We start from the raw sequence: 12,856 nt of genomic DNA on the forward strand, positions 1-12,856 counted from the left end.
GTTTGTGCGTCAGCGCAAGCAAAAATAGAACCAGAGATGAGAGCAACGAGCAAATGAAAGAAGATTTGAACCATTTTAAGTAAAAAAAAAAAAAAAAAGGGGTTGAATGAATGGGAAGTGTACTAATTATTGTTGTCAAACGTTAACGCATCAACGGCGTTTAACGCACTTTAACGCACGTTGCGTTTCCATGACGACTGTCCGAAAAAAGACGAGCGTGACGTCATGTTTACGTGGCTGCGGATTGTTAAAATGAGCCTCTAAAGTAACGCTTAACTTTAAAAACAGAGGCACACATACGCAGTTACACAGGTACGCTGGTTATTTGTAGCGCTGCTCTTTTCCTTTAATAAACAGACCGCTCCAGTTGGACTGTAGGCGCGCTAACGGCGCTAAAAGGAGCTAAAAGGAGCTAATGCAGCTAACGGAGCTAACTGGTAAACGGTGCCTGGACTCCGGTGTTGCGGCACGCAAACATGACGTCATGCACGTCTTTTTCCGCTCAGTCGTCATGGAAACGTGTCATGCGTTAACGTGCGTTAGTGCGCGTTAACCTACTGCACAGCACCAGTACTAATACTTGCCGATTATACATAAAATAATGGACGTACTTTTCCTGTTACGTCAATCAGAAAGTGAGAATATAGCTAATAGCCACCAGGGGGCGATTGTGCTATTTATGCTAGCGTGATTGACAGCAGGAATCGTCCAATAGGAGCCAGGTTCCAGGAAATCGCGATCTGGAGGTTTCAAAACGGGATATTCCATTTGGATGAGTGTGATGTTACGACTTGGTTCTCACATGTAAAGACAAAAGACTCGGAAGTAGAAATCAGATACAACCGTGACCCGACGTCCCGCTTTACCTCCTTAAGCGCCGACGACACCGTGTCCATGATGTCCTTCTCGTCAAACCACTTCCCGCCGCAGCGAGCCTGGTAGTAGGTGGTGATGCGAAGCTGCAGCTCGGGCGGCAGCTTCATGAAGGTCATGTAGTGCTCCAAATGGCTCATCTGCGTTTTGACAAACCAAGCCACAGAGATACATGCTATTATCCCAGAGACATGAATCCACATGAATGAACTGAAAACGGCGTCCATGAAGGACAGAAACTGTCACCCATGAGGACCTTGCTCTTGTACTCCTTGGACGCCGGGTCGACGTCGACGATCATGATGGTGGCGTTGGCCACGAGGACGGTGTACATCAGGCAGCCGGACACCATGCTCACCATGACGATCCACATCTCGACATAATCTGTGGACCGACACAAATGCCTCAATTTAATGTACTGTAGGTGTTTGTATCTGACAGAGAGAGCAGGATACGCACACTTAATGGTGCATTATCTAAGAATTAGTGACATCTAGTGGTGAGACTGGGACTCCTACGCTTCGTTATCCACTGGTTTTGCTAACAATGGCCAGCCCATTAGCAAAATAAGCATGTGAGGGAACTACGGTTGGCTTTGCCTAATCAAAAGGATCTTTTGATGATCTTTTTTGTTTACGTAGTGAGCTATCACTTCAAAACAAGATGGCGGCCTCCGTAAACCAAGGTCCTGTACACGTGAATACCTTATTCTAAGGCTAAATGTAAAGGCTTTACATATTAATGAGTATTATGTTAAATTTCAGCCAATAAACTCTAAACTGCCAGTGCCAGGGAGAGGTAAATCAACAAGTCTCACTTGTTGGAGCGTCCTCGGAGCCGTAAGAGAGGGCGATCATCTGAGAGAGCGCTCGGAAAATTCCCCAGGAGTACTTCTCGATCACTGTAGCATTCTGGAATCGTAAGAATCAGATGTTCAGCATATAATCTAGCCATGGATTAACTTCTTCTTCTTGTTAGGACATTTAAGAGGAAAGAGCAGAACGCCTTTACCATGAGGTTTCCCCTGCGGACCCAGCAGTCGGTGGGGAACTCCTCCAGCATGGGGACAAAGTACTGGATGCAGCCGTTCCAGTGACACAGCAGGAAGATCATCATGAACAACGACAAGACGCGGAAGAAGAGGCGGACCACCTCCAGGTTCGCGTTTGACACCTGTCGTAAAGAGAATGCAAAGACGGTGTAATTACAAGAACATGGTTTCCTTCAAAGTCCAAATGGGAAAAACAAGCAGACAATCAGAGAGCAATTTAGCCACCATGTAAGACAAAACATCATGACTGCAATCGTATCCTATACGTTTCTGTGGAGGTGGAAAAAAAAACGGTTTGGTAAAACGATCTGGCACAATCCGACAGACCAAGGAGGATCAACTTAAATCCAAACAAAAGCTCAGCTGACTGCCAAGAGAGAGAGAGAGAGCGGGCAGAAACATTTACCAGAAACCATTTACCTCTGCGGCCGGGTGATTAAAGGCTAAGAGTTACAGGTAAATTCCATCCAGACGACCTGAATAATGCACGAGAGCCAAGGTCCACAATATCGTGTTTCAACGCGAGAAGAAAGAACAAAAACATCAAGAAACTCACTCTGGAGGTCTGTCCTCTCTCGCTCTCCCTTTAAGACGCTATTTGAGCACTCGAGTTTTTCTAACATGCGATTTCAAATTAAGTTACGGATCGATGCGCGAGGCATTTAGCCCCCGGCTCTCGTTTTACAGATGACATTGCGAGCGATCAAAGTCACGTTTGTCACCTGAGCCGAGGTCTTGGTAAGGTATCTGCAGGTGGGAGAAAGGTTGATTGGGTTTCAGGTGTGAGAGCTTCGAAGAGCGTCTGGATTTTTTTTTTTTTTTTTGGACACTTACTTTCTCCACCTCGTTGAAGAAGCGTACGAGCCTGGAGACGCGAGCGAGGCGGATCAGGCTGATGATCCGCACAAACATGAGGATCCTCATCACCTTGTTGGTCTTGGAGGGATTGTCTTCGTGTTGATAGTGTAACCCCTGAGACAGTGGAATTAAAGATGTACTGTAAATACTGTAAATGCCTTTCTGTGCCAAAAAAGATGTAATTCTCCTCACTTCAAAACACAAAAAGCTGTTTCCGGCTGGTTTGTCATTTAATCATCTATGTTGGCACAAGATGGCTGCCTCCCTAAAGCAGGACCCTTAAAATAAGCCTTAAATAACAAGCTGAGAAGTCAAAAAAGAAAAACTAGCATGTAAACGAAACTCGAGCTCGGAGATTCTGTCTCAAAAACTCCAACTTCTAACAACAACTGGAACGCACCATAAGCTTTCTGGCTGGTCTGGATATTAGCAAAGACTAGCAGAAACATGTTGGCACAAGATGGCTGCCTCCCTAAAGAAAGACCCTTGACTAGACTATATATACTTTAGGTCCTTTGGTGTATAACACCAAGAAGGTGAGAACTAGTTGAAAAGTTGAAAAGTCGAAAAAGACATGGACGCAAACGTATCTTAGGCTAGCTATTGCTAGCTGTTGTTAGTAATATTAGTCGTATTTGAGGTTGCGGCAACTTTCCGCGTTGGAAATCCGACCTGAGGTGGAGTTCCAGTTGAAACTTCTGGACTAGGAACTCGGAAATTCCGACTTCTGACAACAACTGGCTTCCCCTTCAAACGCAAAAAAAACAAATTTTCTGGCTAGTTTGCCTGTATTTAAGCACGGTGTCGCAAGATGGCTGCCTCCTGAATGCAAGACCCTTCACTACAGTACATATACAAGTCTTATGGTGCGTTCCATTTACACTTGAAGTCAGAACTGGGAGTGACATCACCTCAGAGTTAACGGTGTTCCAGTTTAGAAGTTGGAAAAAACTCATTGGGCTAGCTATTGTTAGCCTTTTTTAGCAATACCAGGCGATAAAAACGCTCTACACTGTATTTTTTGTAGAGCCAGTGGCAGCCATTTTGAAGTCCTTCATAGGGGTTTGTGAGGTTGTTTGAGTTGTAAATCCAACTTGGAACTCTGAAAAGCTTCCAACTACAGATTGAAGGCTACAAAAACCAACTTATGCAAACAACATACTTATGGGTAGTTTAGTTTAAGCCTCCTAAATGTTGCACACCGGACCTTTAAATTGCCTGTAAAGCACTTTCAGTGAGCTCCAAGTCATACATGATTTGACCGGCTTTTCTGCTGCATCATCATCCACAGTTCCACTTTTGTTGTGTTGTGTTTTACCGCGAACAGCAGAATGTAGCCGATCGGGAAAGCGGCTATGACATCTGGTATGAACCACGTCCTCAGGTAATTGAGCCGGATCCGCTTGATATCCAGAACTGCTTCCTGTAAAAGAGAGAAAACGGAGCCGCGCATTGAGCAGATGTATAATTTTACAGGTGAACTGAACTCTCGACAGTGATGTCAGACGAACCTAGCAGGACAAAAAAAAAAAACAACAAATGCCAGTGTCTCTAAATTGTTGCTAAAGCTTATGCATGAATGTTTCAAACTGACTGAGAATCAAACAGACATGACAACACTACATGTGGGTCAGTTTGTGTTGAGAGAAGTCGCAAAGCATATGCAGATAAAAACAAACAATATTTCCCCCGATTCACCCCGCTCAATAATCCCCGTTATAAAATCAAAGAGCAGGAGCCAATTTCACTAAAATGCGGAGGAAATTCTGTTAATCTACAGCTTCCTGTACTGCAGATGGGACAGAGGTGGATTGTGTGTGTGTGTGTGTGTGTGTGCTTGTCTGTGCGGGGATTACAGTCTCTCAGATTGTGTCTGAAAATAGCCGCTCTCACCTCGCTGTCCTCGACGATGAAGCCCATGCGGAAATTCAGCGCCACGTCGATCAGGAACAGAGTGTCTGAAAACACGTTGAATCCCTCCCACGCCAAGCCGCTGGTGGCGTCCAGGAAGGCGATCTCCATGGGGATCCCGATCAGGTTCAGGAAGGTAATGGCCATCATGGCCATGATGTAGTAACTCCTTCAAAAAAAAACATTTTAGAGGAGAGTCTCAGGTCATTTTGTATTCCTGATACTGTAACTGCATTCCTCCTCAGCCAGGATTCAATAACAGGCTCAAATGACTCTGCTCTCTGATCCCATCTCTGCTTTCACTTCATCCGATCGCCTTATGGACTATTAATAACAATAACAACAACAACAACGTATGGACACCGCAAAGTCAACCATCTGTGAAAAACATGCTGTGGAAAAAAAAGTCATTTTACCCTTATCCACCTGCTTCTAATCCTCTGATTTTATCTTTATATACACAGAGTACACAGAAAGCATTGTCGGCCACTTAATGTTTAAATTAATAATGCAATCTATACAAAACAATACAGTGATCCATTATACCGTGATATGATATTTATCACTGATGATCATTCCCTGACCTCAGAGAAGATGCAACTCCGGGTTGATTAATCATCAAAACGGTCACTAAATATTTTTTATATGGTGATTTTAAGTCTGGAAGTTACTATAACAACAACAACAACAACAACAACAACGTCCAGCTCTTATAGCGATATAGATCGTAACTTAATAATAAGATAAGACGAGACGAGACGAGACAAGACAAGTCGAGATAAGATAAGAATTTATAGATTGCTGGAGCCAAAATCCTTAAAAGTAACCTTGACTATATATATATATACACACACACACATATATATATATATACATATCATTGTGTGATTATTTTCCCGTCTTTAAATGTAAAATTGGATGTTAAGGATGCTTAAAACCTGACGTACAGAGTGCAAAAAATAATAATAATTTGATTGTGCCACCTGACATATATTGTTGTTGTGAAGTTAAAAATACTGTTCAAAAATGAGTTAAAACAGTTAGAATAGTTACTCAATATATGAGACATTACATCTATATTGAAAATACTTTTTTAAAAGTACCTTTTTTAGAAGGCGTTATTTGTCATTGACCTATATATATTATACGTTATCTGGTCACTAGACAGGAGTTTATCTACAACTTTTTAACGAAACAAATTCACAGAACAATAATAAATTGTTGACAATATAACTTTTTAACAATTAATGCTATTTCGTAGAGTTTCTGAGAGATTAATCGCAACTTCCACTTTTTTTTTGGGGGGGCGTCCCATCAAGAATACCTCATGAGGCTGAACGGGTGAATGACAAAGATCCCGCTCTGCAGCTGCTTGGCGCACTCCTTCTCCACGGCCACCTCGCTGCCGTACACGTACAGCGACTGTCTGTTGAGCTGCGGCAGGAGCAGGGCTCGCCATCCACAGGTGGCCACCGTGGGCATGCCGGGACCCTTCAGCTTCTCCATGTCCTCCCCCCCCCCACAATAAAAAACTCAAGGCTCGGTCTTGTCTGATCAGCCGCTCGCGCTGTCCATCCTCCCCTCCTGCTGCTGCAGCTTCTTCAAATCTTCTTCTTCTCTGACCCTCCCTCCGCCGCCACTCTTTGGTCACAAGGTAATTTTCCAACCTCAGTGCGTTGCTGAAGCTGTGGAGCACAGGAGTGAGTGCACACACACACACACACACACACACACACACAGATCCCTCCCTTCCTGTCAGCCTCGCTCTATTTCTGCCCCCACCCCTAGCCCGATACACCTCTTTTCTTCTTTTCTCACCAGCTCATCAACTATTCAGAGTCTGTGTGTCTCTCGTCTCCTCATGAATCAAGCCGTGTCAAGAGGGCGAGGGCAAGGTCCGGCTCAAATTAATACTGAAGACAATGGCATGTGCGTGTGTGTGTGTGTGTGTGTGGATGACATCTGGCTGCTCTCGTCCACGGACAAGTTCAGTCTGGGCCGTCAGAACCAAGGCTGTAATTAAACACTGTACCGTGTTACCTGACGCTGTACATATGCTCCCAGCTCTGATCCAGCTCCTGTGCTTGTTGTTTGGCCCAGGCTGAATAATATATAGATAGTTAGCTATAGATATACAGTAGTTTTGATTTTGTTACTGGGCTAAGGTTATAAAAAGATAATGCTCGACGAATGGGGATTAACTGAGCGTCTTTATGTGCATGAGGTGAGATGAGGGTGTTTTGCTACGCGATTACACTCTTTCTGTGTTTCTAGGACAGTAGGGGAGAGAGTACACTACCGCTCAAACGTTTGCGGTCACCTATACAATTTTTGTTGTGTTTTCCATTAAAAGTCACACTTTTATTCATCATTAGAGTTGCAAAATGAATAGAAATAATAATAATAATTTCGTCAAAGAACCGGCAAAACTGTTTTCAGCTGTGCTAACGTCATTGCACAAGGGTTTTCTAACCATCCAATAGCCTTCTAACGCGATTAGCAAACACAACGTACCATTAGAATTACTGGAAATGAGCCTCTATATGCCTATGTACATATTCCATTAAAAACCAGACGTTTGCAGCTAGACTCTAGAAATAAAAGTGCTAAGTATAACCATATAAGGATCTTCGGGTTGTCCTCATAGGACAGGGGTGTCAAACTAATTTTCACTGAGGGCCACATCAGCGTAATGGTTACGCTCAAAGGGTCAGCTGTAACTGTCATACAGAATAAATGTAACCAAATATAATGTAAAATAAAGGTAACTACTCCGTAACATATTGCTAAATAAGTTTCTGTATTTATTGCTTATTCAATTTCACTCATCACATGATGCATCTGATTACACTCCGATCTAGTGGTGGTGCCTTCACTTTACGGGTAACGCAATCGCCATGCATTGTGGGAAATGTAGTTTATGGTCAACGCACGCCTTAAAGCAGCATAGACCTATTTTAACACAGATTTTTAAGACCAATTAATCACTTGCGGGCCACATAAAATGACGTGACGGGCCACATCTGGCCCCCGGGCCTTGAGTTTGACAAGTGTCATAGGAGAACCCTTCTTGGTTCCAGGTAGAACCTTACCCTTAGTGTTACCAATAACCCCTTTAAAACCCTTTATTCAGGAAAGGGGTTTTAAAGGGTTCTCTGGATCAAAACGGTTCTTACTGGAACCATTAGTGTTACCAAGAACCCTTTTCAGATGCAAATGGTTCCAGGTGGAACCTCAGCCCCCTCAGAAGAACACTTTTGGAACCCTAATTTCCAAAAGTGTAGAATAGTCGTTTACCACATTAACAATGTATAGAGTGTATTTCTGATTCATTTAATGTTATATTCATTGGGAAAAAAGTGCTTTTCCTTCAAAAACAAGGACATTTCTAAGTGACCTTCTAAGTCGTCAACCATCTGTGAGCACGTGCAGAGCTAAGAGACTAATCCGGTTTAGAGAGAAAAATGTCAGGAGCCATTACCGCTGCAGTTTATAACGCGTGGAGGAACCTCAAAAATCCAAATTATACAATAATCTCATTCCCGAAAACAAGAACTTGCTGTAGTTGACTGACTTTTTGGAGGTCAAACTCACATGAGCACATCATGATGGGTTATTTAAAGCTGCTGTCAGCGAGTTCATCTTTTGGAGGACTCTTCTGACCAACTTCCTGTCCATTAACGCCGTCATAATAAAGGCTCTCAGAGTAAGGTCTTGTCTTGGCGTTGGTTTGGTACAGTACGGTACATATTTATTTTCTATTTATTTTTATTTTTGGTTCTTGGTGGCACCCTCCAAAATGGTTCCAGGCAGAACCTACCTGGAGCCAAAAAGGGTTCTCCTATGAGGACAAGCCGAAGAACCTTATATGGTTCTACATAGCCACTTTATTTCCAAGAGTGTAGAGATATAAATCATACCTTCACAATAAGATAAGAGATAAGATGTTTAACTTTTTAATGAAACTAAACTTAACATCTTGTCCCACCAAGTTTCTACAGCATAAAATGTAGCATTTTAAATATACAAAAAGTCACCCAGAGCATGTGTTCTGTGGTCAAAATGGAAGCTTGCTACACAAACAAAGAAGCACGACAACCTTTACGGTAGTTCCAGATTTTTATATAAAAATAAGCTCGACCAAAAAGACAAATGGTGCCCTTTAACTCGGCTTGTTGTTACCAAAATGGGTCTTTTCCAATGTTTTTGCCCATGACGCTCACTTGCATTGTTTTGTAGGTTAGCGACACACACTACAGGGTTTATAGGACAGTGTAGAACAAGAACGCTTACACTTACAGCCAGGTAGAGGAGCTCTGCATCTGCACACAGTCAGAACCATCGGCTGTGGCTCCACGTGTCCATCAGGGGGCAGATTTCTACAGGAAACATCAAAGCACACTGAGTGTGAAATTCAAACGCAATCATGATGTCACTTGTTCTGTGTATTCAGTGTTCATGGATTGTAATCACATTAAAATCAGCAAAAGCGTGTTTCAAACATGGGGTGGGTTGGTGGAGGGGGGGGGGGGGCTGCATGTTTCTCACACAGAGCAGAACAAATGGGCAAAATGCTTACGCGTTCATTTATCTAGCACACAGCTGGCCCTCAAACCAGAGAAAGTGAGTAAGTGCTGCTGCTTACGCACTGCTTGGCTGTACTGACGCACTTAAAGGGACCAGCAGCAGCAGCAGCAGCAGCAGCAGCAGTGCTGTTCACCAAAATATCAACATTTTTCATATTAAAAAAACTCCCAGGACACTGCACTGCACAGTATATTGTACCCATCCGTAATATACTGTAGTTCTACAGAAAAGGACGTGTCCACCACAGAAGCTGCTGTAGAAAATACAATCCATGAGGTGGCAACTCGCGCCGTTCATTCAAGTATTAAAAAATGATTATTCAATTAATCAATTATTAATTGCCAATCAGTTTGCGTGTTTTTTTTTGGTTATTAAAATGCTTCTTAAATGTGAATATTATCTGTTTTCTTTGCTTCATATGGCAAAGAAATGATTAAAAACACCTTGATTAATTGAGAAAATAATCAACAGATGAATCGATTATGAAAATAACTGTTAGTTGCAGCTGTAAATAAGTCCAATAAGAAATAATTTAACAATAATTCTCCGTTTTCATCTTCTCAAATGTGATTTGCTATTGCAAGTTCAATTTCTTTGACCTATTTTATCCTCTTTGTCTTTGGTTTGACCTCATTTGTTGTAATAAAAAAAAAAAAGGTCAGCGTAGGATTATTGAATTATTATAATTATTAATATTATTGAATCACAGGAGACATCTGATACAGATTTGCATGATTATTTTCTAAACAAACCCCAATTTATTCAGCATATTAAGCAGAAAATATGGGAAAAATCCTAAACAAATAAATGTTATGTACTTACTCGTCCAGATTCTGTTGATTTTTGCCGACTTGAACCAATGTTTTCAAGGTCAAAACTGAACTTTCGTCACAAAGAAAATGCTAATGTACTACATGAAATAACGCTTAGCTAACGATATTTATCCATAATTCATGTCCAAATAACTAAGCTAATCATATATAACCAGTCATTACCTCCTCCATGTCTGTAGTGTACCCTCTTCCCGCCTTTTGTGTCAGAGTACTCCATTTCCCAGAAGCCACCGCTCACGTTTCTGGTCACGTGAGACTGCTACGTCACGTACATGTGCTCGCTCGCTGCCACCGTTCCTCCTCCTTCTTCTTCTTCTGTTCTTTTTGAAGGTGAAGCAGCATTCGCACGTTGTCCTCCACACACACGTAAGTCACGTAACGAAGATTAAAAAGCGAAAGGCACACTTTTAACTCCTCCGCTGCGTTTAACGACATCTCGCTGTTCATGTTAATCGCCCCTTTAATCCGCCATGACACCGCTCATGTGCCCTTTTTTTTTATTATCAGGACTTGTTTTGTTTTTACTACTAGCGTTAGCCGCCGTTAGCTAGCTCCAGCAGCGGTGATGTAACGGCTGCGTACCGGAAGACCGTTTAACCTTCTGTTGCGTGCGTTGAAAGACGCGCATTTTTTTGGGTGAATTCCAAATTAAAGTGTAACTGTGAAGGTGTTGGAGCAAATAAATCTTTTATAAAGTGCTAAAACAAACAGTCTGTGTAGGTTCTCACTGCTTGCTGTCATCTACTTTTAAATTATTAGATTAAAATCTGGGTTTAAAATGATCAAATGTAGCTTGTGTATATAAGTCTGACAGATTTGTTTATCTTAAATATTTTTATGTGTTTTCCCCCATTTAATTTGAGCCTAGTGTCTAACTATTATTAATACTGAATACCTGTAAATACCTGTTATTTTATCATGTATTAGTTCATCTTTTTCAGCTTCTTACAGGTGAATATTGTCTTGTTTCTTTCCTCCATATGACCCAGAAATCGTATAGTGCTGGTAATTGATAAATCAAGAACTTGTTTGGACCATAAAATGATTCTGTTGTGCTGATTTCTTTGTCATATAGGGTAAAGAAAATAGCAAATATTCACATTTATGAAGCTGAAAATACATAAATATTGCTTTATTTACTTAATAAAACACTCAAACTCATCAGTCGACTGTGGTAAACAAGCGGAATCTTTTTCATGCTCAGATTTAAAGATGTCCACCGTGTCAGCTGCCGGCGTGGACTCCACTCCCGTGACCCAGTGCGGCGAGAAGAAGCCGCTGAAACCCTGCTGCGCTTGTCCAGAGACCAAGAAAGTCAGAGATGCTTGGTGAGCACGAATGAAAATGAGAATGAGAAACAATACTCGGAAATAGAATCTAATCTGCTTCTCCTCGTTTTCAGCATCATTGAAAGGGGAGAGGACCAGTGCTCGGTGCTGATTGAGGCGCACAAGGACTGCATGAGGGCGCTTGGATTCAAGATTTGACCCACTACTTTTGTGTGTGTGTGTGTGTGTGGTAAGTACGTTTGACACACACAGATTAGTATGTAATTATAAATTCCTCATGTTTGGGGTCATTTGTGACCCTCGGCTGTTACTGATTCACCCACTAATGAGTACAAAGTGGAATAAATTAAATATTACGTTTGTCATTGTGTGCCTTTTGTTAAAAATATGTCAGAATTTTTTTTTTTTTATCAAATTCACATATTTATGTACCACAGTCATGTAGTTATGTCAACAATTGCTATTTCACTAAATGTGATATGGATATATTATCAAACATTGTAGATATATTTGATCTATACTCTTAAAGCAGCAGCAGTTGTGTCACATTTCAGTCAAACTTTATTTATATAGCACTATTCGTACAAGGCAATGCAACTCGATGTGATTTTTATGGGATTAAAATGTGATCGAGGAAGTGAACTGCGAGTAAAACGCCGGAGGCTAAAATACTACGTTAAAAACAGGCGATAAAAAGTCAAATTATAAACAAATTGATTCATTCATTTATTTTTATGAAGTCTTTGTTATATGGAGCCAATAAACCAGACAATATTCACATTTAAGAAGCTGAAAAGTCACAAAATTCAGTCAAACATTAGTCAATTGTACAATTTGTTGATTAACTTAGTAAAAAAATAACTTGTCGTGTCCCAAAATGAAGCAAAAAAGACTTGATAAACATAGAAATTTTAAGTTTTGCTATTAAACATGTTTGATTTGGACTCACAATACCAATAAAATATTAGGTGACAGTGTGTGTGTGTGTGTGTGTGTGTCGACTACACACTTGGTTTAGTTCACGTTTCTGCAGCTCAGACTTTCTCATCTCGTAAAAATTAGCCGACTGTGTGACCTGTGATACTAACTTTTTATTCCATATAAAACAACTCAACAACGTTCTCTCTCTCGTTTACAGTGCATTGCTGTGATTGGACGACCACCTTGGCCACTCCCCCTCTCTTCCCATGTCCCCTCTTATTTATACCCTGACAGGAAGGGATTTGTAGAATCGATGCACTCTGGTCCTGGTTTTTCCTCCTTTTTTGTGTGTGTGAAAAATCGTGTTTTAAAAAGTCTGTATGTGATGGAATAAAAGCTCTATGCAATAAGAGGTCGCCCGTGTCTGTGTGTGTGTGTGTGTTTTACCGATTATTAATAGTGGCGTGGTCACATGTTGAAGGTCCTGGCTGTCCACTGCTGCAGTTGCTGTCCCTGGTATGCACTTAGGCTTA

At 41.5% G+C, this 12,856-nt stretch overlaps 1 protein-coding gene across 2 annotated transcripts; it reads left to right on the plus strand.

Moving 5' to 3' along the window:
• The first annotated feature begins 10,370 nt into the window (after nt 1-10,370).
• Nucleotides 10,371-12,733, plus strand: cox17 (cytochrome c oxidase copper chaperone COX17). Of its 2 annotated transcripts, none has more exons than XM_083902204.1 (4): nt 10,371-10,479; nt 11,318-11,441; nt 11,516-11,631; nt 12,541-12,733. In XM_083902204.1, exons 1-3 carry the CDS (start codon nt 10,386-10,388, stop codon nt 11,598-11,600), a joined length of 303 nt encoding a protein of 100 aa, XP_083758330.1. In that variant the 5' UTR covers nt 10,371-10,385; the 3' UTR covers nt 11,601-11,631; nt 12,541-12,733. The 2 variants fall into 2 exon arrangements, with proteins under 2 accessions (XP_083758330.1, XP_083758331.1); XM_083902205.1 differs by having other exon boundaries at nt 11,516-11,628; nt 12,540-12,733.
• Nucleotides 12,734-12,856: the final 123 nt, after the last annotated feature.

The sequence above is a fragment of the Microchirus variegatus genome (assembly GCF_963457635.1).
Source record: "Microchirus variegatus genome assembly, chromosome: 16".
NCBI lineage: Eukaryota > Metazoa > Chordata > Actinopteri > Pleuronectiformes > Soleidae > Microchirus > Microchirus variegatus.

Excerpts from the sequence above, each read along its gene's own strand:
- cox17 (XM_083902204.1), top strand. The coding sequence starts at position 10,386 with ATGTGCTCGCTCGCTGCCACCGTTCCTCCTCCTTCTTCTTCTTCTGTT. Across the intron at positions 10,480-11,317 it reads ACGTTGTCCTCCACACACAC|ATTTAAAGATGTCCACCGTG; the intron begins GTAAGTCACGTA and ends TTTCATGCTCAG. Across the intron at positions 11,442-11,515 it reads AAGAAAGTCAGAGATGCTTG|CATCATTGAAAGGGGAGAGG; the intron begins GTGAGCACGAAT and ends CCTCGTTTTCAG.